The sequence below is a fragment of the Zingiber officinale genome, chromosome 2A, assembly GCF_018446385.1.
Source record: "Zingiber officinale cultivar Zhangliang chromosome 2A, Zo_v1.1, whole genome shotgun sequence".
Classification (NCBI taxonomy): domain Eukaryota; kingdom Viridiplantae; phylum Streptophyta; class Magnoliopsida; order Zingiberales; family Zingiberaceae; genus Zingiber; species Zingiber officinale.
The window spans coordinates 150,396,774-150,419,330 of NC_055988.1; the positions used below are offsets into that span (position 1 = coordinate 150,396,774).

Consider the following 22,557-nt stretch of genomic DNA (forward strand, 5'->3'; position numbering starts at 1 on the left):
TTAGTGTAATCATTCGATTCAATTTCACACAGCATCTGTCTATACAGTTGCAGAGAAGCCCAAACCTGCAAGAAGCCATGATAAAAGGTGATGCAATAACGAGTGGCACATTGGCTGTCTTGCTTCGATCCGAAAGGACAGTGGTCTGCTAGTGGAATTTGGAAAGTAGCAGTGTGATCTTACTATAGGGATGTAAATGAACCAAACGATTCACAAGTTATTCAGAGGTCTAGATTTGAGTTGACAATTTTATCGTGCCGAGCTTGAGATTAAGGATATTCGGCTTGTAAACTCACGAACATGTTTGTTTATAGGCTCACAAGTTCAGGGTCGAGCTCGGCTCATTTAAAAGGCTCGAGCTCGGCTCGTTTAAAGGGCTCGAGAACATGTTCATTTATAGGTTCGTGAACTTAGGCTCGAGCTCGGCTCGTTTAAAGGGCTCGAAAACATGTTCGTTTATAAGCTCGTAAACTCAGGCTCGAGCATGGCTCGATTAAAGGGCTCGCGAACATGTTCAACGGTGTGTTGAGTTTGAAAGTTTAATGTAGTAATTTGGGATGTTGAATAATGTGTTGAGTTTATATTATTTTAATTGTTAGATTTTTTAAATATTTATTCAAATGAGTTTTCGAGTTCGCTTAATAAGCTTGCAAAACGAGCCCAAAAAGGAGCTCTAAAACGAGCTCGAGCTCCTTGACAAGTTAGACTCGTTAACTATGATAATCGAACTAATAACGAACCGACCTCAAACTGTTCGCGAGCTTAGTAATTCCAAAATGAGCCGAGCTCGAGCCAAAATATAACTTAAACGAGCCGAGCTTAAGCTTAATACTGTTCGACTCGGTTCAGCTCGTTTACATCCCTATCTTATTGGCTATCGCCTATCAGTATAAAGTGTAAAGCCATAGATGAAGAACGCGCTCTGTTCTACGAGCTTGGTGAGGTTCAAGCCATAGATATTTACAACACTATTGCAGGATAAAGTTTCTCAATTTGCTCGAGTGAATTCTATATCAACTAAAACAAGTTTAGAGAAGCAAGTAAATCGTTACAGGACCCTAAGTTGAGTGAGAAATGAAGCACACAAGTCAAGAAACAATAGCTGAGGCCCAGTCACCCTCTGCAAATCAAGGAGATACTTGTCTTCCCTGGTCTTGTAAATCTGCATGATGCATGAAGCCATAGGTCAGTTCTTAAAATATCAAATGATGGTTATTGGAAACGAGAGGATGATTGAGAAAGGTTTTACCTGCATTTCGAACTTTACCACCAAAGGTTTTTTATCAGCACCTTCAGTTTCGGCAATAGCCGGCTCATTATTGAGCATACCTTTGGAATCAGCAAAGCCAGGGAAATAGCGGCACTTCATGTTGTAATGCCCAATTTGTTTCCAAGAAATATTCAGCTCTGGCAGAGCTTTGAGCACCTCTGCCATGATTTAACTAGGATGGGCTCGAGACTGGATGATCAAAGTTGTTCATATTAAGGACTAATCGAATGCCTTGATTAAGAGGAGAGGATCAAATGAGCACCTGAAGACCAAGCGCCCATTTTCTTTCAGAAGCAGGGAAATGTGCTCTTGGACTAATCCCCTGTTGCTCCATGTAACCAGGCTGGCGATGTGGAGCTGCCATGCCACTTGAATTGGTATGCAAACAATCCTGCAAAACAGGTATTTAATCCCGAATAAGCAGCCAAATAATTCGCAGTTGCATGAACGAGTTATACCAGTTTTAAATAACAAAACAGTGAATACCACAGTTTCTTGGAAATCACCACCAAGATAGCCATGGGTAGGGAGGAAATGATTGTCCGCAAGCAAGTAGTAAGAAACAGTTGCCTAATTATGAACACTGATGGATTCAGTTATAGTTCCATACTATGAGATTGCTGACTCAAAGAAGCTCTTTGATTGAATGAAATACCTCATCCTGTATAGTGTTGCAAAGAGACTCGGCCAACTGGTTCTTGTCAGTCCTTCTGAAATACCTCCATAAGGATGTCTTCATCGATCAGCAAGAATGGTCAACTGTTTGTGATAAAGATTATAGACTTTTCAAGTCGCCTACTAAAAACCAGAAGACATCCTTGAAGAACAGTGAGAAAGATTGTAGAATCTTCAGCTACAACTGTTTTCATACTACTATTTGGAGACTATTCTTTGCATTACTTAAACAAAATTCTTACAAACTAAATATTGGAATGAGAATAAATTTCTGCTCTATTATTTCATTCCTTAGAAATAACTACTTGGAGTTCTTATCTGAGCTATCACAACATAACAGACACAAGTATTAACATATTGTCATCAACCAAAGCAATAATAACCAATCGGAGTATCAACTAAAGTCCCCACCTTTTTAGCTTGTGAAGTATCTGGTGGAGGAACAGCTAGATAGCGAGGAAGACGAGTCTTGAACCATGCATGTTCACGAATCTGAGGAATGGTTATTCTCTTCATAGGATCAACAACCAGCATTTTAGAAATCAAATCTCGGGCAAGGACAGACAAATGGCTAGGAAGAGCATATATTCCTGCCTATATTATTGACAATAGGTAATCAGTCAGTGTATTATGTTTATGGATGGTAAACAGATTGCATATTATTATAGCATTTCTTGCCTTTATTTTCTTATACAAGTTTGGAATATTTTCATCGTCAAAGGGAAGGGTGCCACAAAGAAGAGCATAAAGAATGACACCACAACTCCACACATCTACCTCAGCTCCAGCATAAAGTTCTTCAGAAATGACCTAAAGAGGATGAACTCATCACAACACAAATCAAAGTAAATGGAAAAATGAAACATCAACACATCAAAATTGCTAAATACCTCTGGAGCAGCATAATTTGGGCTTCCACAGCTAGTCTTCAGAAAATGACCATCACGCATAACGTTACTAAAACCAAAGTCAGCAATTTTAACATTGCACTTTGAATCCAACAAGTTCTCCGGTTTCAAGTCCCAATGAACTCAACACCAGATATAATCTTTTTGGCGAAGACATAGGTTTTTGACAAAAAAAAAGGATGAAGAAAATTGGGCATGTTTCAGATTATCAGAGAATGTACTAAAATTTATCAATATGTACTAAAACTGACATCAATATCAATATGCTGCATAGACAACACAAATTCTCGATGAATCTCCTGCAAAAGACATACTGAACAAGAAAGAACAAAGCAGAACACAATTCTTGAAAGCATTTGAAAAAGACAGACTTTTCCAGCCATTAAATGTGCTCAACCAAAATATGTACAAAAAAAATAATAGTCGCCATTAGATAATGAAATGGGAACTTTGATTTTCATATACATCCAAGGACAAGCTATGAAAAAGCATGAAGTTCTCAAGTACCTGTTGGAAAATACGGTGAGTTTCAGCCTTGTAACCTTCCTTTTTCAACAATATAATCAAATAGCTCGCCAGACTTAACATACTCCATCACAACAAAAATGTCTGAATGTGTCTCAATCACCTGATAAAGGCGTACAATATGCGGATGCATAAATAGTCTTAAAATTTTGATCTCTCATCTCACTGCAATATAAACAAATGTCACCTGAAAATATCAATTAAACAATGTAAACATAGAGTGTAAATATCGCAAAGAAATGATGATGTAAATGCAACTTATGTCTGAGTTTCTCCAAAGCATCATATGACAAAATCAAAGTCATGGACATCTAAGAATATTGGTTGCTTGATGTGTATAACAAGATGGTGTTGCATGTCTTAATCACTGATCTCACGAGAGAGAAGAAAAATCTTCAAATTACTAGTTGCTTTATTATTGCTTGAATGGTGGAAACAATTAGAAGAAGCCGCTCCAGTAGGCATTACAACAATCCAATAAGAATCTAGCAAAACAATCTAAAGTTTCTAGACACAATAAAAAGTGAAACAATAGAATTAGTTTTAAGAAGGAAAAAAGATAAAATAAAAAAAATAAAGATCCAATTTATTAAATGGTATATTTTTTGACTGCACTGTTTTCCACCAACAAACACTTGACTTTGAATAAGTCTAAGGACATCATTAATAAATCGTCAAGTAGAAATAAAATATAAAATTGAAAATCATACCATGATTCAACTTATTTTAACAATTTAACCAATGATTGAAATACCATTCCGTGCCGGGCGGGAAGGATGATTTTTACTGTTTTGACAGGAGTGAAACCGGCACAGTATGCGTGATAATTCCGTGTGCGTCGTCAAGTTTGTCACATGCGCCTGTCGCACGACAGAAGGTGGGTCAGAGGCATCCCGGATGCGTTGTCGGACGCCTCCTATCTCACCAAAAGCGTCCGCAACGCGTGATGCTATGTTCAAAATTAAAATTGTGATTTAATTAATTCAAACAATTCCCAAATTAAGTGTGTCATTTTGAAGAGACTTTCATAAACCCTAATTAAATTATCCTAATAAAATATATAAAAAATATATTTAATATTTTTAAAAAATTAATAAATTTTATTAATTGATATTCTGAAATTGTTTTTATTTTTATTTTTTAAAAAAAAATTCTAAAAAATCAAATTTATAATATATTATTTAAATTATTAATTAATTAATTAATTAGTTAATTTATATAATTATTATACATAAAATAGCATCTTTGTATTAATTTATATAATTATGATTATTTAATCTGGACATTAGAGAACTATAGAGTTAACCTAATCAGAATGTTACAAGAACCAATGCTTCCATCTGATTCCTTTTGGTATTAGTAAGGTAACATATTATGATGTATCAATTTTAATTCGAGTTATTGATAGATCAATTTTCTTTAATGAAAACTATATTTAATTATTTTTCTAACAATATTAAGTTGTTCAATAATGGAGAATTTATATAAAATCAATATACAACTTATTTTTAAATTATACACGATAACATATTTATCTAATAATTACTATATATAAATTAAAAAAATATAGAAATAGTACGACACGATACAATACCGAAACCGAATCATTCTAGTTTGGGATTGAAACTTTGGCATGGGTCGACATTTTAAACCTTGATTTTAACATAATATGTTTATTACATCAAGTGTATTATGGCCAATGATCCTTCTCCATATTAGACAAATTTTAGGCATGTTTTTGGTTAAATTTTGTGACCCTGAGTAATTATTTTGCTAATAATATGTTTTTTTTTGCATGTTTTCAATTTGTATAATTAGATCCCTATATCTAGGTTGTTTGCACGTGCAAAAGACCATATAAAGAAGGGAAACAGATTAGGTACATTTATCATGAAGTATAGAAAATTATGAAAATGTGTTCAGACCTCATAAAATTTTACATTCTCAAATTGAAGCATGTATGTGCATTAAATGATTGTTGTGATACATATTCATGTCAAGTCTCTCTGAGAACATATAAATCTTTCTTATATCATTTACTTGACTTAGGTGCAAAAGAATATTAATAAAATTATAATTGTAGGGGATAAACAGTTAATGATTAAAAAAAAACTCAAGGCTTCTTTTGAAGAGGTCCAAGAGACCAAGAGAATTAGCAGATTCAATGAGCTTAATCCAGACTAACGACATGAGCATAAGTAAAAGGCATACACAATAAATGAAACACAAGAATCAAAAGACTGTTGGAGGATATGGCTGAAATGGGCAGAAGCATATTGCAGCAAAGGCATTGTCAATCAGCTAATGCTCTGATGAGGATACCATAACACTAAGGAAAATTCAGGCGCCATTATTAGATTCACTTGGACAGTTGAAAGAAGGTTTTCGTTGTACATATGCACTATTATAAATAACTTGGCATAATTATTTGGTTTTAACCTAGTTCCAATGCCTTATTTATTATGGTACTAGTTCACTGCATATAGTCCAAGGCCTGAAGTTTGGTGTGTGATTAGGTCCACTGGATTTACCATTACAGACATTTATGAATGTGGATGGGGAAAATAAAAGGTATTTTAAGAATATATGGAATTAATATTCCAGTTTTCATCATTTGGATTCTTATTGACTGAAGAGCTGATAATAAAATTTTACCTGTAAACTGTGCAATGGGAAGTAGATTTTGTTTTTATCCGTTAGCTGTTCTCTAATAACATGAAATATCCACATTTTAATTGAATAGGTCACTAGGTGAACTTGCTACACATCATACAAACAGATGATAGGGCTCTAAAAAACAACAGAATAGAAATCAACTGAATTTACTATAGAAAGTTCGCCATATTCAAGGCGATTATTATGAACCTCTTATAAATGATACATCAAGCTGTTAGCAAAATGTTTATTGATATTATATTTAGTAGCTCAATGAAAATATTCAAAATCGAGAAGGATCAAGATAACAAGAACAAGGTAAAAAAAATCTTGGCAATGACATACCTTTTTCTTCCGCTCCCCTGCTCTTTACTTTCTGGCGATTCAGGATCTTGATAGCAACATTGTGGCCCGTCAGCAAATGCTGTGCAAGTTTAACCTTACCAGATGATCCAATGCCAAGAATCTTTCCTAGCTCATAATTTTGCAAGACCACATCAGCGCTGCTACCTCTACCAGATCCTTCCATTTTGACTCTGAAATAATATCAAAAGAAAGAAGTTAAGCGTGTTTGCTTACCTCATTTAATTAGGAGATGGAGGTTGAGCAAGCGTACAAGCTTAACAATGAAGAAATTTCAATAGTTTAACACAAATGAAACTGTAGGTACAATCAAATTAATGCCATGAAAAGAACAAAGCTCAACCCATATAACAGGTGACAAGAAAAAAACTTCAGGAGATTTTAACCAAGCATAACTAACTTAAATTCTTATGAAATTGCACAGAGAAAACTATAACAGGCCCCCCAAAATTCCTCCTGAACATTGCCTATAAACTGTAGAAAACAACTGACAGCAGCATGTCATAATAGGAACTTTCCAGACCAAAAAAAAAAAAATTCATGATCCAAAAGAAATGAAATCTGCATCACACATATAGCTTAACAACGACAGAAATGAAACCAACCTGAGTCAACATAGGCTCGTTGCAACAGGCGCCCAAGAGAATCGAGGAGCGGAGGAGGCGGCGAGGATCGGATATAGGGTTTTGGATTCTGCGGAGAGAAGGAAGCAGTTCGAAACGAGATCGACCTGACGAGTCGCGAAGGAAGAGAGATCGGGCAATAGATGGAGGCGCTGCAAGTAGATAATCCATCCATCGACTCGCCATCGTGGCCACCGACGGCTGCCCGTCCGGATCGATTCCGACGAATCGGCCGGCGTAATATTAATTTGCGCTGCATTTATTTGTTTTGTTTATCGCAGGAAGGCGAAGGTGACAGTGAGCTTTATGACGGCCAATTTCATTGCGATCATCAGCTTCATGTTTTTCTTCCGTAGGGTACAAAGCAAAGGCGTGATTTCGTAGAATAATTTTATTTATTTTTAATTTTTAATTTTTTAAAGTCTTTCAGGCTAATATAAATATAGGACGCCCCGAGTCGGACTCGAATAGCATGTCAAAATTCAAAACAATAACTTATATATATAAATTATGTGTCACACTAGTTAATTGTTTCTGCCCAACTTAAACTTCTTTGGACCCGAATCCAAAAGCTGCTTTAGAATTGAGAACGTGTTCCTTCTGATTCACCACTTATCATACTGATACTCCACTGGTAACTCTGCAAGATTCGAAAAACTTTTCACTAAGACTATGTTTGATTAGGTGTAATATAATCTAACTTGTAATGTAATTAAATTTGTAATGTAATGTAATCTTGATTACATTACTACGTTTGGTAATGTAATGTATGTAATCTTTGATTACAAAGATGATTACATTCTTTTATTTAGTGTCCATTATTTTTTATAAGGAATGTAATTCATATTATTATAAAATGATAAAAATATCCTATAACCTCTATCGGTGGTCGCCACACCTCTGCCAGAGTTTGCGGTAGCCATCAGATCGAATTACATAGCATTTGCTTTGTAATCAAGATTACAAATCTTCACTACCTTTTGTAATTCAGATTATATTACATTACAAGTTTTAAATCAAACCAAATAAAATAATCGACTTTGTAATGTAATCTGGATTACATTATAATGTAGATTACAGGCTACCAAACACAGCCTAATATACGAGGATATAAATATGTATAATTATACCGCCAAGAGGAATTTAACTTTGTTACTCTTATTTTGAACGAGAAATAGTATCACCTCGTAAATTAGATAGGATAGTGAATGAACAATCTGTTCTACTTCAACAATACCATACTTGTTATTGTCTAACATACAAACCCAATGTATAACTGATGTGTTCTACCTGTTCCTCGATAGGATAGTTATGTACTAATTTACCAGCTTATGTTTTATCTTCATGCTTTCACTAAGTTTGACTGCCTCAGAGAGGATGGCCTAACTAGAGATCTTCCATACGCAATCGGCAGGGCCATAAACTTCTTTGCTTTGCTAACATAAGCTCGCTTGGTGAAGTTATTGTAGTCGTTCGCTTCAATTTCGTCGAGGATCCGCCTATACAGTTCTAGAGAAGCCCAAACCTGCAACAAGCCATGAGAAAAGGCAATGCAATAGAAAGCAATGAGTGGCGCATTGGCTGTCTTGCTTCCATACAAAAGGACAGTAAGTTGGTCTGATCTTACCGGCCAACGACTAGCTTGATTGAGTTCGGTTACACCAATCTCAGCTTCTTGGAAGAACACTCTTGCCCTCTTGATTTGGTCCTTCATGAAACTCCTCCATTTGTCAGTCACCTTGCCATTAAAAATGTCCTCATCTGAAAGACCAGCCTGAGCAAGCTCATCCTGTGGCAGATAAATCCTCCCTCTACTAGCACTGAGAGTGAGAGAGGGAGAGAGAGAGAGAGAGCATAAGCTCTAAGTCGATAACTTATTAAGGATCAAATTGAGGAATTTGTAAGAAATGATCATGACTTACTCTTCCCCAACATCCCTGAGAATGTTGGTCAGTTGGTTTGCAATCCCTAAAGCCAAAGCTGCACTGTACACACTCTCTGTTGTCGCTTTCGACTCTTGTGCGATGCCCATCACAGGAACGCTCATCAATCCGACAGTTCCAGCGACGTAGTAGCAATAGAGATAGAGTTCGCTGAAGTTTTTATATCTAGATTTCTTTAAATCCAATCGCATTCCTTCAATCATGTCTCTAAATGGCTGAAAATCCAAACAAACAACAAGTTGTGTGCATCGGTTATTTGATATAGTAGCTCCATTAAAACAATGCCTTAATAAAAGTTGAATGCGTGCCTGGATATCGACGGGGTACTTTCTAACGGTATCGGAAAGGGCCGCATCGAGCATGTCATATGGCTGGCCTGAAAACACATCCTCCAGCCTCGATTCCCATCGGTCTAAAGCAGTAGGTGTGATTTGTGAAGCATTTGGACCATCTACAAGCTCATCGGTCCTCCTACACCACACTGAACACATCATGGCAACGTTATGCCAATGCTGGTGTTTGTGTTAACAGATTCAGTTTATCGAGTCGGTTAACAGAATCTGTTCTGTATTATGCAATAGTTTAATGGTTTAAGCAAGGCCGTTTTGGCATTGATAGCTTCGAAAGAACGGATCGAAACAAAAAGCATCGAGTATGTTGTGGTATACCATTGTTTAAGCAAGAACATGTGCAAACAAGCTATGTCTTATTCTAGCAACGTAGAATGCGATTTTGGCATGATTGTTGGGAGAAAAGGATCCAAACCAAAGCTTATAAACAACCGCTCTTCATATTCTAATGGATTATCTTGTCGTCTACTGACAGATTGTAGATGAATCCGAGCAATTAACTTATTAAAATCTCTCTAAAATTACGAAAAAGGAAATTTCAAAACAAATTATTGCATCAAGATTGCTTACCATAGATTGCCCAGATAGCCTTTCTTCTCTCAGGAGTCATGAGCAGTGTCCCTGAACGCAGAAGCACAGAGAAAGCACATCAGTAAGAGTAGTGGAGGTCAGGAGGTGCAAGTTCCATGAACCTCGAGTGCTCACCCAAGTAAAAGGTCTTGGCATACTCTGCGCAGACTTCTCCACAGCGATCGTAGGCATCCTCCAACAAGCCCAGTGATCCAGGAAGTGGCGTGTCCTGCTTCTTCGCATCGACGGCAATGTTCAAGCTCAGCTGCCTCTTCACCAGTGCGGCCTGCTTCAGAACTACGTCATAGACCTTCTGCTCCGAGGAGACCACGATCTCCCCTCCGGCGCTCGTCAGCAGACTCGCAGCGCAGGGAAAAAGTGAGCTCTTTTCTGGCTCAAACCCCACGCAGGCGTACTTGGAATCAGCATAGAGCGAGCGCAAGCTCCACCTTCGATTCCTTCTCTGGATCTCCCCGTCATGATTCATTGCAGGAAACATAGGCACCTTTCCCTGTGACCGATCCCCTTCTCGAACTGCTTCCAAGAATCCTAGTCCAACACGCGCATCCGCGGGAGAAACCATCCGCAGCAGCAAAGTTTCCATCTCGATCTAAAAGGGTGATAGATGATTACTTCTCTTTGTTTCCTCCCTGTCGGCTCCCTTTTTGGACAGGACCATTAAAAGGGGGGAATCTTTACCCTGAAAAAGAAAGAACGAACTTTGCAAAGTCCATGAAACTTGCAAACCCCGAAATCGAAACATAAACCAACTAACAAAGAGGGAGATAGCTTCTAAATCTGCTGTTCTCTACCTCGTAAAGAAAAAACACTCATCGACTCACCGCTTACTTCCATAAAATCTGTCAAGTCGCCATTAGAGCTCAACTGGAGAGCTTCACTGGACTTCTCCCGCGTTTCCCCTCCTCCGCTCTCCGTGGACTCTGGGTGGGGCGACGGCTTCCTGCTCGAGTGGGTGCGGTAGGGAGGGAAAGGTGGTGGAGAGGGACACGTAGATGGAGACGACGAGGGGCGATCGCGCCATGCGAGAGGAGCGATAGGGTTATCACATGGATACTGTCGCGGCAAGTGCGGCGGGGCCACGTGGACCGCGTCGGAGGTGAGTCGGACAGCGGCTTGCGGAGTGGACAATTTAGGACACGGCTGACATCACGACTTGAGACAGGACGCGCCATTTTGTGCAAGTTTTGCCGGTCTTGTTCGCGTATCGTGAGGTAGTCCCGTGGTTGGCGTGCGAGGCGGGGCCGAGAGCTATCAATGATTAATGCCGACGCCGATTCCCACTTGACTCAGTGGAGTCGAGTTATTGTTACGCGCAAAGATATCTGCTTGCCAGGTGGAATTCGTTTGTTGGGCAAATATTCGGGTTGAAAATTGGGTAAGATAGAAAGAGAGATGGAAGGTTTTCGTACTGTAGCGTAACGGGGAGAGTTAGGTCTCCACTAAAGGCTGATTGGACGGGCAAAAGAAAATATATATTAATTATAAAATTTTCATTAATGGGAAGAAAATTAATTTTCATCTGCAATGCTTAAAATTTAAATTATGCAAGTTAAATAATCAAGTGAATTAAATATGAGACATGACTAAACGAGCGATTGTTAAAATGTCCCCGGACCACGTTTTAATCGTCAGACACTTCAACTGTTACCTAAATATTTATTATAGGATATTTTTATGATAAATTTAAGAATATTGACGGTCTAGATAGATAATTATGAATATTTTTTTATTTATTCTAGTAGTTAATAAATTTTTTTTATGAGATCGGATCGATGATCTCTAAAATTAATCAGTTTTGATGTGATTTTTCCTTCAACCCCCATGTGTTTCATGGAATAAAAATCATGTTAAATTGTCAATCAAGTCAAGATGAGGTGTAAACACACAGAGTATCGTATCTTAAAGAGAGACTTAGGTTTAACCCACTCTTCCTAGACACAAATCCTCAAATACTCAAAGTTTGATTAAGTACAAATTCATTGCAATGACCTTTGTCTCGATTCTTGATCCCGACATTCTCTTCAATTCAATGTCTAATCCTGGTGCCTCAATTCCATCTCAGTCTGTGTTTTAGCTATGAACTCCCTTTTAGTCTTGCCCTCAACAACCGTCATTCTCTCGTCTCAGTCTTGGATCATAACATCGTCTCAATCTCGAATCCCGAGATCCTCTCAATCTCGGATCCCGAGATCCTCTCAATCTCGGGTTTAGCTACTGACTCTCTCTTAGTTCTAGCCTCAATGGCTGTCTTCCTCTCGTCTCAGTCTCGACCTCGACAACTTGCCTTTTTTCATCTCAGTTTTAGCAACTAACTCTAACTTCAGCTCTTCTACATCTCAATCTGAGTGACTGACCTAGAATCCATCTCCATCTCATTCTTAGCGAGTGATCCCGGCAGCGTCTGCCCCGCTTGGCTCCAATCACTGACACTACCCCAGCTCAGTCTTGGGTCCCAACTTTATCTACTCTCAAGATCACTTTAAAATAGTTACATTCCCTTATCCTCAGATCTAATTTGATACGGTGCATAATGGTGGGGTCCGATAAGGTTGAGCAGTCAGAAGTCAAGGGGACGTGACAGTATGAAGTCAAGGGGGTATGACATTCATAAGTCAAGGGGACGTGGCAGTCAGAAGTCAAGGGGGTGTGACAATCAATAGATATGGAAAGAGAAGATAGAACTGGATGACGACGTCAGCAACAGGATTCCCGGCCAGGTGCTCACAGATCAGAACTCCAGATCTGAGACATCTGGCTAGACAGTCGGGGTGATACCTGACCTGGATTTGACAGGTTGGGCTCTCACGGCCTAGTTGTACTTAGGCCTAGTACTCTCAGTAAGCTAAGCTCCCAGTCAGCTCTGGGACGATTTCTCCACGGCTCCCGGTCTCCCAAGGTTTAGGTCAGGTGTTATATCCGATTGATTATCCCGAGCTACCCTATTCATGCACGACCGGGACAGAAGGAGCTACATGACAACAAGGTCAGGGAATCATAACCGTCTGTTAGAGAATAACTGCTAAGTGTCAGGGAATATTTTAACGGTCTGCAGTCATCTGCGAATGGAACCTTCCTTCAGTCTACAGGAGGATGTCACATGTCCTCCATCACCCGACAAGTTCTGACACCCGACATTCTTTGACATCAATCAGGCTCCAGAAGGTACGCACTGTCATATAAAAAGGGAGGTCCTCTCCCTCACACAGGTATGCTCTCGCACATTCGTACTTGTCTTCTACTTTCTTTCTCCTTCATACACTGTTCTTCTCGGGAAAAAGTATTTAACTTGAGCGTCGAAAGGCTTGCTCCGGAGACTTTTTCCCTGGTTTCTGGTCTCTAACGTCCGTGTACTTGTCTGAGTGTGCGTAGAGCTCAAGTACCGCTGACTCAGTCATCGTCGGTCGTTAGCATCATGTGGGAGTCCATTTTTGGAGGCGCATGTAAGAAAGGTGTCTCAGTCACCCCTCCGTCAACGCCAGCAATAGCGCACCCGACCTTCATCCGACTCAAATTTTGGACAGAATCAATTTGACGCCATCTGTGGGAACTTTCTTCACCTGTTCTGGACCGTGAAGATGGAGGATACCAGACGAATCACCGTGATCATGATGGCAGGGGAGTACAAACTGTTCAACGAAGCTAAGAGACGAGCAGCTTCCGAAAAACAGACCACTGCTTCGCAACCCTACAAAATGTTTGCCGTTTCTAAGGACCCGACCCATGTTTCGGATAGAGGGTCTAAGAGGAAGTACCCAGAGGAGTTCCCTCCAACCTTCTATCGGGAACCAGTGTTGGTGCAGCTGGGCCGACAAGAGGGGAGGGGTGAATTGCCTGCAAAATAAGAATTACCCTCCTCGTACTTTCAACTCTAAAATAGCAACAATAAAAATAAAAACAAAATAAAAGAAAGGAAAGAAAGACGACTTAGGGATTTAACTTGGTTACAACCTAGGTGGTTGTTAATCCAAGACTGTTGAACAGCTCTACTAGAAACGCCTCCTTCACTGTAGGCGGAGAAGTCTTTTTACACACTAAGCAAGCTCAGATGTTTATAGGAATTGAATACAGAGTTGAATGATTAATTTTTTAGCTCCAAGGGCCTTTATATAGCTCCTAGAAATCCTATCTTGAGTCTTGAGGGTGCCTCCAAAGGGGTTGAGGGCGCCTCCAAGTGGATAAGTGGATAAAACTTTATCCATGCTCAAACGACCATGTTGACCTAGTTAAAGGCGCCCTCAATGCTGTTGAGGGTGCCCTCAATGTTGTTGAGGGCGCCCTCACTCTGGTGAGGGCGGAGGCGCCTCAACAGTTGTTGAGGGCGCCTCCAGTTGCTTTTCCAGCACTTCTTCGTCTTTACTTTAACTTCTGAAGTCACGATAGCTTGGGTGATTGCGGCCAACCGAAATAGGGCTCACTCGAACATAATTTCCAACTTTCTCCTCGAGCAGGCTTCCACCCCGGCTTCTCGTCCCTCGAACGTCGTGCACGTTCTTCTCATCCACCGAAGTACTCTTCCGTAACTCGTTCGTCCTTCGGACGCACCGAGCCCATCGGCTCCCTTCCCATGCCGTCTTTCTCGCTAGCTGAGTCTTCCGCTTAACTTTCTGCGCTCCTAAGCTCCTGCACACTTAGACATAGGGATTAAAACCAAATATGACCTAACCTAACTTGGTTGATCACATCAAAACAACCACGGGGTCCAACACTCTCCTCCTTTTTGATGTGCATCAACCCAAGTTCAAGTTAGGGGGAAAAACAGACAAGTGGTAATTTAAAGAAATTACTAAACTAACATTTTAAGTATAAGGTTTGTAATAATAGAATTTGCAACACTAAGTAAACAGAAAAATATTATCTTATTCTTAAAAAAAATTTAATATTATCTTGTTCCAAAAAAAAAAATTAAGTACCAATTTTTTTAAAAATATTAACTCCCCCTAAACTTGTTCCTATCTCTCTCCCTTTGACCACAGCAAAAAACGGGGTAGGAATTTTTCAAAATAAATTCTAAGTTAACAAAGAACTCTAACTTTTAGGCAATTTAAATAAAGTATTTTTTTGAGAAATTTCCAACAAATGTTAAAAAAAAACTTGTTAAAGCATTGTTTAATTCTTATTTTCATGTTTTACCAGTAAGTTAATTAAACATTTTATTTCAATATTTTAGCTTCTAGGCAATGGCGAGACACTTGGCCTTCTTGGTTATTGGAGCAACAACCACTTTTTTAGACAAAGCCTCATAAAGAAATTAACTGTTTAATTTTTCTTGCTGAAAGCGCTAACTTACAAAAATTTAATCTAGTAAAGATTTTCGAACCCAGTATAGGTTCTTTCCTGCTGGATTAATAAAAAATTTAGGGGTATATAATTTCTGGAAATTTTTCTAAGTTATCCTTGGTGATATTAAATATACCAATTTAATTTACCATAACTTTTAAGTTTTAATTTTTGAAATTTATTTAAGCATGCATGATCATTTTTCAATTTTTCAATTTTTCATTTTCTAGATTATCGTACATTTTTAGAGGGCATGCTTTTGCTAAGTTTAACTTTAACTCATTATTTTTCTTTTCTAATTTAACTAAATCTTTAGTAAGCACTTTAATAAACTGAAAGGACTACTTAAGAGTTAGAGCACGTACCTTACTTACCTCAATTTCTGATGTTCCCCCTTCATCGCAGCTTTCTTCTTTTGATGATCCTCCCCCTTCATCTATGCTCATTTTTGAGCTGGTCTCATCTTCTTCAACTTGATGGTTGGCCATCAGTGCTAATCCCGAGAAGGCTTCGACTTCATATTCAGAGGATGATGATTCATCCCATGCAGCCTTCAGCCTCTTGAGTTTAGAGGACGACAGTCTTTGGGACTTCTCCTTGTCCCTTTTCTTCAATTTTGGGCAGTCATCCTTGATGTGCTCTTCCTCATTGCAGTTGTAGCATCGAACTATCCTTTTGTTGCGTTGATGCTTTCTTGTTTGCGATCTAAATTTATTTAACTTCCTTACCAATAGCGTCGCTTCAGTTTCATTGATTGACACTTCAGAGTCGGGATCGTCCATCTCGGCTTATATGCCAACATTGTGATTTGACTTCTCTATTTGTTTAGGTTCTACAATTCGAGATTCATGAAGTTCAAATGTAGAAAATAAATTTTCTAGCGTACTTACCTCAAAGTCCTTAGAGATGTAGTATGCATCTACTAAGGATGTCCATTCTGGAGTTCTTGGGAAGGCATTAAGTGCATACCGTATCAAGTCTCGATTTGTTACCATTTCTCCGAGATTGCTTAGTTGAGTTATCAGCTCCTTAGTTCTCGCTTGGAGTTGCGCTACCTTTTCGCCATTGTTCATCCGAAGATTTGTTAGCTGAGTTCGGAGGATGTTGCGCCTTGCTAACTTCGCTTCTGAGATGCCTTCGTGGAGCTCCAGGAATTTTTCCCAAAGGTCTTTGGCGGAGTCGTAGCTTCCGATCCGACTTACCTCCTGGGATGGCAGGATGCTGAGCAGATGGAACTCTGCCTTTCCGTTAGTCACGAAATCAGCTTGCTTCTTTTTCATCCAATTGTATTCTTCCTTGTCTTTAGGGGTTGTAAAACCGTATTTCATAATTAAAAGAATATCAAATTCTGTTTTGAAGAATACCTCTATTCGGCGTTTCCATGTTGCGAAGTCTCCAGTGAATTTCGGAGGATGAATGCTTGCGCCAACCATCATCTTGATCTTGATGCTTCAGTCGGCGGTCAGTTCTTCTGAGGTGGTCTGGCTCTGATACCACTTGTTGGTGCAGCTGGGCCGGCAAGAGGGGAGGGGTGAATTTCCTGCAAAATAAGAACTACCCTCCTCGTACTTTCAACTCTAAAATAGCAACAATAAAAATAAAAACAAAATAAAAGAAAGGAAAGAAAGACGACTCAGGGATTTGACTTGATTACAACCTAGGTGGTTGTTAATCAAAGGCGGTTGAACAGCTCTACTAGAAACATCTCCTTCACTATAGGCGGAGAAGCCTTTTTACACACTAAGCAAGCTTAGATGTTGCTAGGAATTGAATACAGAGTTGAATGATTAATTTCCTAGCTTCAGGGACCTTTATATAGCTCTTGAAAATCCTATCTCGAGTCTTGAGGGCGCCTCCAAAGGGGTTGAGGGCACCTCCAAGTGGATAAGTGAATAAAACTTTATCCGCGCTCAAACGACCATGTTGACCAAGTTGAAGGTGCCTCCAAGGACATTGAGGGCGCCCTCACTCTGGTGAGGGCGGAGGTGTTGATTGCTATACCTGGAGACCGCTCTAGTTCCCCTGTACAAAAATTTTGTATACGCATAGAACTTTCCTAGCTACCCTTGTGCTCTACTGAAGTTCAACTTGGATTGCAAACAAAACTTAATATTATTAATCCAAGTTGTCATTCAAAAGTTAAATTTGGATTGGGAACGATACTTAACATTCTTACTCTAAATTTAACCGATATGTTCTTCTTAAGTTAAACCATATTACAGAAGTTGATCAAATATCCATTTCAAGGATCGGCTTCCAGGTCAAACGTGGCGAGGCACATGACCTTCTTGGGTATGAGAGCATCTACCACTGCTTAGACAAAGCCTTTCAAAGAAACCGGATATTTAAACTTCTTAAGTAACCTAGGTTTAATTACGAAGACCTCAATAGAAGCACAATATCGAAACATGAAATCGAAACAAAAAATCGATTACAAAAATGATAATTAAAAAACCGATAGCCTCTTGTGTTTGGTTTTTCAAGATCTATACAAAAGATGAACTAGTTATGATGCGTAATTAAATAACTAGTTATACCTTTTATAGCTTATAGACCTCACGATCTTCTATTGTATTCCTCTTCTTATCTCGGACATCGTGTGGGCGATGATCTACCAAGACGAGACTCCACCAAAACCTTCTTCTTCCTTCCAAGTTTCGGCCATCAATAATCTCCTAGAGATGAAGAACTTCGTCCACCAACCAAGCTCCAAGGGATGCTAAGAAACAATGCCTCCTATCTCTCCTTCTTCCTCTAACAAGATCCGACCACCAACAACTCCTAGAGATGAGATGCCACCAGCCACCAAGGAAGAAGAATAGGGGAAGAAGAGGGCCGACCACCACCAAGGAAGAGAGGAGAGGAATAATAGATGTGTTCTTGTCAGGTGAGGCACCTCTACCCTCTCTTTTATATTCCTTGGTCTTGACAAATAAAGAAAGTTTTAAACATAATTAAAACTTTCTTATATTTTTTGCCAATGTCTAAGAAGGAAAATTTAATTAAAACTTTCTTATAAACCTTTAATGGTCGGCCCCTACATTGTTCTCCAAACAAGGAAAGTTTTAAACAAAAAAAATTAAAACTTCCTTAATTGTTTCCGGTAAGAAATTAAAAATTTTCTTTCTTTAAATCCCTTCATGGTTGGTTATAAAAGGAAAGTTTTATAAATTAAAATCTCTCTTTTAAAATATGTGGATGGTTACAAAAAGGAAAGTTTTATCAAAAATTAAAATCTTCCTTTAAACTACAAATAAGGAAAGATATCAAATCTTTCTCTTAATCATTTGTAGAAAGCTATATAAGGAAAGATTTATAATTTTAAAACTCTCTTTTAAAATCATGGCTTCCACATAAGGAAAGATTTAAAATTTATCAAAAAATTAAAATCTACCTTTTAACTACAAATAAGAAATGATATCAAACCTTTCTCTTAATCTTTTGTAGAAAGCTATAAAAGGAAAGATTTATAATTTTAAAACTCTCTTTTAAAACCATGACTTTCACATAAGGAAAGATTTAAAATTTATCAAAAAAAATTAAAATCTTCCTTTTAACTATAAATAAGGAAAGATATCAAACATTTCTCTTAATCCTTTGTAGAAAGCTATAAAAGGAAATATTTATAATTTTAAAACTCTCTTTCAATGTGAATGTGGCCGACCACCTTTGCTTGGGCTCCAAGCTAGGGCCGACCACAACTTGAACACATCTAACCTTGGTTTGGCCGGCCCTAGCTTGGGCTCCAAGCTTAGCTTGGCCGACCACCTTAAGGTGGGTAAGCAGTTGAGTTTGGTGGATATAAGATGATTCGGCGGTAAGAATGGGGGGCCCACCCTCTGAAGGGTCCCAGCCTAAGGACAGATGGAGGGCTGGCCCAGCGGATAATGGTCCGAGCGGAGCTATAGATAACCCATCCATGGGCTTGGGTTTCTGACGCCAAGGCAGGAGGATCTAAGGGCCGAGCAGGAGTCCGCTCGGCTGGGACCTAAGGGCCGAGCGGGTGGTCCGCTCGGCCAAGATAAGGGCGAGGGTACAAAGGTAGCCGAGCGGCCTATGCGCTTGTCTCGAGATATGGGATGTCAGAGAAGGCATGTCTGATGATTAGGCCGTACACAAGATTGCACGATGGAAGATCTTGCCGTCACATCAGGGAGAGGTGGATACAGTAGCAGTATGGCCTCATATATGTTCTTCTGACAGGCCCATACTTGGGTATGGTCTAAAGCAGATGACTGCTTCGATTGACGTGCCTGGGCTCTTTCGATAGTTCTATATAAGGCCTCCATTTCTTCACCAGAGGTACGCGCGTCTGGATCTCTGAAGCCACTTCTTTGCTATTTCCTCGCCTGACTTGAGCGTCGGAGGGCCGTCGCCGGGACACCCCTCCCGGCTCGGTTCTGTTGCAGGTTCGCCGGAGCACTCGAGGATCCAGCAGGGAGCGCCACGTCCCCAGCGTCCGTTGACTCCTAGTTCAGACAGGATCATAAGACTTTATAAATAAGATGCTACAATAGAGATCAAGAGGAGGAATTAGTTTTGGTCTCCCGATGAGCTTGAGCTTCCTGTGTTCGCCTCGAACACCCAACTCAAGTTCATCAATAATATCTCATTCCACTAAAGAGTTATTATTGCACTACCGCACCAATCTCATATTACTATATGGGCTCCTTCATATCATGAGTGTGTTAGTCTCCCTGTGTTTAAGATATCGAATGCCCATTAATTAAATGAGTTATTGACAACTCACTTAATTAATATCTAGCTCTAAGAGTAGTACCACTCAACTTCATTATCATGCCGGACTAGGTCCACCTGCATGGTTTATATGACAATCCTTATGAGCTCCTCAAGCGGACATCATCAACCTAGATTACTAGGACACAGTTTCATTCTATAATCAACAACACACCATATAAATAATATCATTTCTCAACTTATCGGACCTATTGATTTAACGAGCTAAATCACACCCTTTGATAAATCAAAGAAATAAATATTATGTATACGTGCTTGTTATTATATCATGATTAAGAGTACACACTTCCATAATAACAGATGTATTGTTCTTTTATATAGTCAGTATAAAAAGATAATACCTTAAATGGTCATGCTCAATACACTCATAGTGTACTAGTGTAATTTATTAGTCAAGATAAACTAATCCCTAATTACACTACAACCACTCCAATGGTTTGTCCCATTCCATATTGGTTGTGAACAACTGTTTATAATTTATAAGGAACTGATAACATGAATTTCTATGTGTCTTCTCACACCATGTTATCTTCAATATAAATTCAATGGACAACTACACTTCGCATAAATGTAGATATTTGAACAATGTGATTCTTAAATGTTTATACAGAAAGCTAGACTTTTAGTATATACTCTAATAGGAGGCGTCTCAACAGTTGTTGAGGGCGCCTTCAGCTGTTTTTCCAGCACTTCTTCGTCTTCACTTTAGCTTCTGAAGTCCCGATAGCTTAGGTGATTGCGGCCAACCGAAATAGGGCTCACCTGAACCCAATTTTCGGCCTTCTCCTCGAGCAGACTTCCATCCCGGCTTCTCGTCCCTTGAATGTCGTGCACGTTCTTCTCGTCCACCGGAGTACTCTTCCGCAGCTCTTTCATCCTTCGGACGCACCGAGCCCATCAGCTCCCTTCCCGTGTCGTCATTCTCGCTAGCTGCGTCTTCCGCTCAACTTCCTGTGCTCCTAAGCTCCTGCACACTTAGACACAGGGATCAAAACCAAACAGGACCTAACCTAACTTGGTTGATCACATCAAAACAACCACGGGGTCCAACAACTAGTCCTAGACTGCTATAATAAGAAAGAGCAGTTGCAGGCCTCTATGGCGGAAAGCTTCCAACCTAGGGACTCAAAGAAGGGGAAAACTATAGTCCTCAGGAAGTAGCCTCGAGGAGAACTCGATGAGCAAGTGCTCTTCTCTTTAAGGGTACTAGAGAAGAAGTTACCAAAGGGGTACAAGCGCCCGACCATTGGAGAGTATGATGGCAGCAAGGATCCGGAGGATCATCTTTGCAAGTTCCAGAACGCTGCGCTATTGCATCAATACAACGACGCTATTAAGTGTCGAGCGTTCTTGAATATCTTATCTAGCTCGGCATAGAAATGATTTGATGGATTGCCGAATGGGTCCATCACCTACTTCCATGATTTTAAAACTATCTTCCTGCGCCACATCGCCAGCAGCAGGAAGTACCAAAAGACAGATCACTGTCTCTTCGCTCTTAAGCAAGGGTCGGCCGAGCCCTTCAACCAGGTGGCTCAGGACATCCCATCTACTACCTCAGAGATACTGATGAGCGCCTTCTCTCATGGATTAGTAGAGGGGGAGTTCTTCCGAAATCTCATCCGAGACCCCGTGAAGAGCTTCGACGAGATGCTCGGGAAGGCAGCTAGCTATATCAATGTGAAGGAGGCTCAGACTGCTCGACACAAAGCAGACAAGGCGCCTACTCCTGCCAACAAGTCAGAGAAGAGGCTGCCCCAACCACCAGCCCATCCTCTTCCACACGCTCAGGATGCCCGACCGCCCTTCCCTCCCGGTCAAGATCCCAGGCTGGCCCAACGTGTGGCAATCATTCAAGCCCCAAGGCCCGAGCAATGGGAATTGTGTTACTGCACTTACCACCGGTCCCACACCCATGCCACAAGTGATTGCTTCCAGTTCGCCTGAGATTTTCGACGCGCAGCTGAGCTGGGCCTGCCTCCATCGGAGATCACACCCAAGACGCAGCAGAGGATGCTAGCTAGTCAACAACCCGTGGTAGGTCAGTCTGGTAGACCCTTACTCGACAATGAGGGGCAAGGAAATCAACAACCCGTTTGCAACCAGGAGCCAGGGGAAGTCTGGGAAGAGGAGAACAGGGGAAACGTGACCATCCGCGAGATAGGTATGATCTCAGGAGGGCCCACAAATGAAGACTCCGCTAGGGCTCGAAAGTCTCACGAGTGGCGCTTGGAGATATATATTATAAGATGCAGTAGGGAACAAGTTGCAGGGCCCATTATCAGCTTTGGCCCACAAGACCTGGAGGGGCTGGAGCTCTCTCAAGATGATGCCCTAATAATCAAGGTTGTCATCGCCAACAGTCGTGTGGACAGAGTTTTCATGGATATCGGAAGCTCTGTCAACGTGCTATTCAAGAGCGCCTTCGAGAGTATGCAAATTGACGCTAGTGAACTACAGCCCGTGGCTACTTCATTGTATGGTTTTATCGACAATGAAGTATGACCCATGGACTAGATCAAGCTAGCTATATCTTTGGGTAGCGAGCCCTTGGTGAGGACGTGGAGGAGCACCTTCATAGTGGTGGATTCATCGTCCTCATACAACGTCATCTTAGGG

At 40.1% G+C, this 22,557-nt stretch overlaps 1 protein-coding gene and 1 pseudogene across 5 annotated transcripts; both read right to left on the reverse strand.

The window, feature by feature from the left end:
- Positions 1-976: 976 nt before the first annotated feature.
- On the reverse strand, positions 977-7,784 carry LOC122042672 (annotated as a pseudogene).
- Positions 7,785-8,157: 373 nt separating this feature from the next.
- On the reverse strand, positions 8,158-10,929 carry LOC122042673 (phytoene synthase 2, chloroplastic-like). Of its 5 annotated transcripts, XM_042602918.1 has the most exons (7): positions 10,725-10,927; positions 10,018-10,582; positions 9,883-9,933; positions 9,271-9,443; positions 8,942-9,177; positions 8,647-8,839; positions 8,158-8,544 (listed from the first exon to the last, which is right to left on the reverse strand). In XM_042602918.1, the coding sequence occupies exons 2-7, from the start codon at positions 10,484-10,486 to the stop codon at positions 8,362-8,364; spliced, it is 1,305 nt and encodes a 434-aa protein (XP_042458852.1). In that variant the 5' UTR covers positions 10,487-10,582; positions 10,725-10,927; the 3' UTR covers positions 8,158-8,361. The 5 variants fall into 5 exon arrangements, with proteins under 5 accessions (XP_042458852.1, XP_042458850.1, XP_042458851.1 ...); XM_042602916.1 differs by having other exon boundaries at positions 8,942-9,443; positions 10,732-10,929; XM_042602917.1 differs by having other exon boundaries at positions 8,942-9,443; positions 10,018-10,601; positions 10,732-10,929.
- Positions 10,930-22,557: the final 11,628 nt, after the last annotated feature.